The sequence below is a fragment of the Mus pahari genome, chromosome 17 (assembly GCF_900095145.1).
Source record: "Mus pahari chromosome 17, PAHARI_EIJ_v1.1, whole genome shotgun sequence".
NCBI classification, from domain to species: domain Eukaryota; kingdom Metazoa; phylum Chordata; class Mammalia; order Rodentia; family Muridae; genus Mus; species Mus pahari.
This window is the reverse complement of record NC_034606.1, coordinates 6,680,408-6,683,483: the sequence shown is the minus strand read 5'-3', so window position 1 is coordinate 6,683,483 and position 3,076 is coordinate 6,680,408. Positions and strand designations below refer to the sequence as shown.

General features: G+C 40.6%; 1 protein-coding gene across 3 annotated transcripts in view; it reads left to right on the top strand.

The window, feature by feature from the left end:
• The window catches only part of Dpys (dihydropyrimidinase), a 78,534-nt gene that overhangs the window by 33,537 nt on the left and 41,921 nt on the right, over positions 1 to 3,076 (top strand). For all 3 annotated transcript variants that reach the window (XM_021216782.2, XM_029548075.1, XM_029548076.1), the window contains exon 7: positions 2,214 to 2,356. In XM_021216782.2, the coding sequence (XP_021072441.1) occupies positions 2,214 to 2,356 (143 nt within the window). The remainder of the gene's footprint in view (positions 1 to 2,213; positions 2,357 to 3,076) is intronic.

Below are 3,076 nucleotides of genomic sequence, written 5' to 3'. Positions count from 1 at the left end.
AAAAAAAAAAAAAAAAATTTGCTGTCAAAGTTACATAGATAATGAAATCTGTGGACAAAGTGATTTTTAAACTAATAATAAATGAAGAATGAATAAAAAGTGTCTTCCTAAGGATGGAGCAGAATCCCATAGGCAGAAGTCAGGTGTTAACACAGCAATCCAGGTGCTGCTGTACAAAGAGCTACAGCAAGACTAGGTAGACCCAAGGTTCTCCCTGCCGTGCTTTTCAAAGAGCCCTCTCTTAGGTGATAACAGCTACCGTATTTCACACTTGAGAATTCTCCTTGATTGTTTCTCCTACATCCAGTGCCATTTCTAACTCTCATTGTTCTTCTTGGGGTTTCAATTGCTGTGATTAAACATGATGACCAAAAGCAAGCTGGGGGGAGGAAAGGGGCCTTTGTGGCTTACACTTCCACATCCTAGTTCATCATTGAAGGAAGTCTGGACAGGGACTCAAACAGGGCAGGGACCTGGAGGCCGCAGCTGATGCAGACGCTCTTAGTGATATTGCTCCCTGGGGTGCTCATGAGGGCTGTTCAGCTTGATTTCTTACAGAATCCACGACCTGATGGTACCCTCCAGCTTGGGTTGGGCTCCTCCACCATCAATCACCGGTTAAGAAAATGCCCTACATTCAGATCTTATGGAGGCATTTTCTCAATTGAGGTTCTTTCCTTTCAGATAACTCTAGCTTGTGTCAAGTAGCCAGCACATCCATTATGCACTGAGTCTTATTGATTTTAGTTTTCAGAATGCCTCCTTGTTTCCATATTCATGACTACTATAAATTGGAGGCTCCAATTTTGTTCCAACCATTCCCATAGTCTCAAATCAGATTTCCCTATTCCCAGTAATCACTTGCTCTACCATTCCATCCTGAGTTGTAACTCTGCTCTGTAAGTGAACCCCTGAGCACACATTAATTCCTTCTCAAAAACACATTAGCGCTGTCTGTTACCAGAAGGAGTATTTAAGCAATCAGTTTCATACAAGGGTCTTCAAAACTTCTCTCCAGTTCTAACTTCTGCTGATCTTCCTTCTGACCTCTCTCCACTCTTCTCCCTCTCCTCCTCCCTGATTAAATATTCTAAATTATAATGCAAATTTCCTCCTTGCAGTAAATATATGAAAGATTTTCATAATCTATTCTAGTTCCCACTATATTTATATACATCTTTAAATATGGTCTTTAAAATAATTGAGTATTCATCCAGTTGGAAACAGGATGGGGGGTGGGGAGGAGGTGTGGGATGTGAGCAGTCAGAGGGTGGATAGGGGGCTGGAATGGAATATGGAGTGTAAAAAATAAATTAATTAAAAAAGTAATTGAGTATTTTCCAATAACATGCATGAAACTGTATAATTTTCTGAAACAGTAAGATGATTTACTTCTGGGACAACTGGAAATAATAAACAAATCTTTAAAGGCAGTCTTGTCATATACATATATAAGCCCTATGAGGATTCTATGTTTAAAATTTTTTAAATAGACTTTCCATGATTTTTTGCTTCACATAAATTTAAATTATATAAAATTGTACCTCTTGTGTTTATCTTTTATCTGTAAGGTCACTGTCACATAATTTAAAAGCATCATAACCGTCTTTTTTTGTTTGTTTGTTTTTTTGAGACAGGGTTTCTCTGTGTAGCCCTGGCTGTCCTGGAACTCACTCTGTGGACCAGGCTGGCCTCGAACTCAGAAATCCACCTGCCTCTGCCTCCCAAGTGCTGGAATTAAAGGCGTGCGCCACCACTGACCGGCACCATCTTATTTTGACTATGTAGTATTTTACCTAATATCCACATGATCATCTCACAGACTTAAGTCTGCCATACACAAAGTAGATAATAAATAGTGTTATGACAGTGAGAAACTTTAAAGGGGAATGGAAAATGCCATTATCCGCCTGTAGCTATCGTGTGTAGTAATCTTGAATGACTTGGGGACAAATGGGAAAGAAATAGCAGGGTCATCTTTTACTCTGATAGGAGTTTTTGAAAGTCATCCTCCGGCTTCTGTAGGCCCTCATCTTTGTCAATGGTGCTGTGACTGGTTTATACCGTGCATGCACAGACGTAGCTCCTTGATATAGGGAATGAGGTACAGTTCTGTTTCGATTAATAGATGTGCGTCTTTCACTGTTATCCTCAGAGGAGGGGTTAGTGTTTGATCATCATAACAAACACATCTTCTTTGAATTGCCTTACAGCACAGTGGCAAAATGGATGAAAACAGATTTGTGGCAGTTACCAGCACAAACGCAGCCAAAATCTTTAATCTTTATCCGAAAAAAGGAAGAATAGCTATAGGCTCAGACGCTGATATTGTGATCTGGGACCCAGAAGCAACAAGGTAAGTCTGAGATTTTGTGTCACCAGGTTTTACCCTTGAAAAAAAGCATTTAAGCTGCAAAGCAAGCTCACCCAGGCTTTTCCCAGTGTGTGTGCTAGGTAATTTCCTCCTCTGTGTTCAGGAATTCTACACCTGTGCAGAAGATAAAGGTGTGGATGGACAAATGTTTCTTTGTTTTTCTTGGCACAGAGGATGCCAACGTTGTGTAGAACTCACTGGGAATGGATATGTATAGAAAACCAATATGAGTTTGCTATCCCCGTGCCTGGCAAAGGCCCGAGTTCACATGGAGGGAAAGTGCAGAGCCCCGAAGAAAAGAAAAGGCTTAATTTGAAAAGAACTGAATTGGAAACTCAAAATAATTACAGCCTTTTAAAAGCTTTTAGATAAAAAGATTCCAGCACAAAAGACATCACTTTTAGTTAGGCAAACTTTCCAGATGAACTCGGCCTCAGGCTGCTGTTCCTGTAGACTTAAGCCCTTTCTTCTCAATTTCCATAATTCCATGTTAATATTGTGGGTCTGGCAAACTCCACCAATTCAAAAGAGCATTGATGGATGTTGAATTTCTGCTAGATTCTTCTTGTAGGATGTGTGCCCAGGAGTGCTTGTTTGCTCACACCCTTGAGGTAAACACTGGCGAGGAGAAAACTCTGCACATGGATGTGGTGTGTGCACAGTGTGTGTACACGGAAACTCTGCACACGAACATGGTGTGTG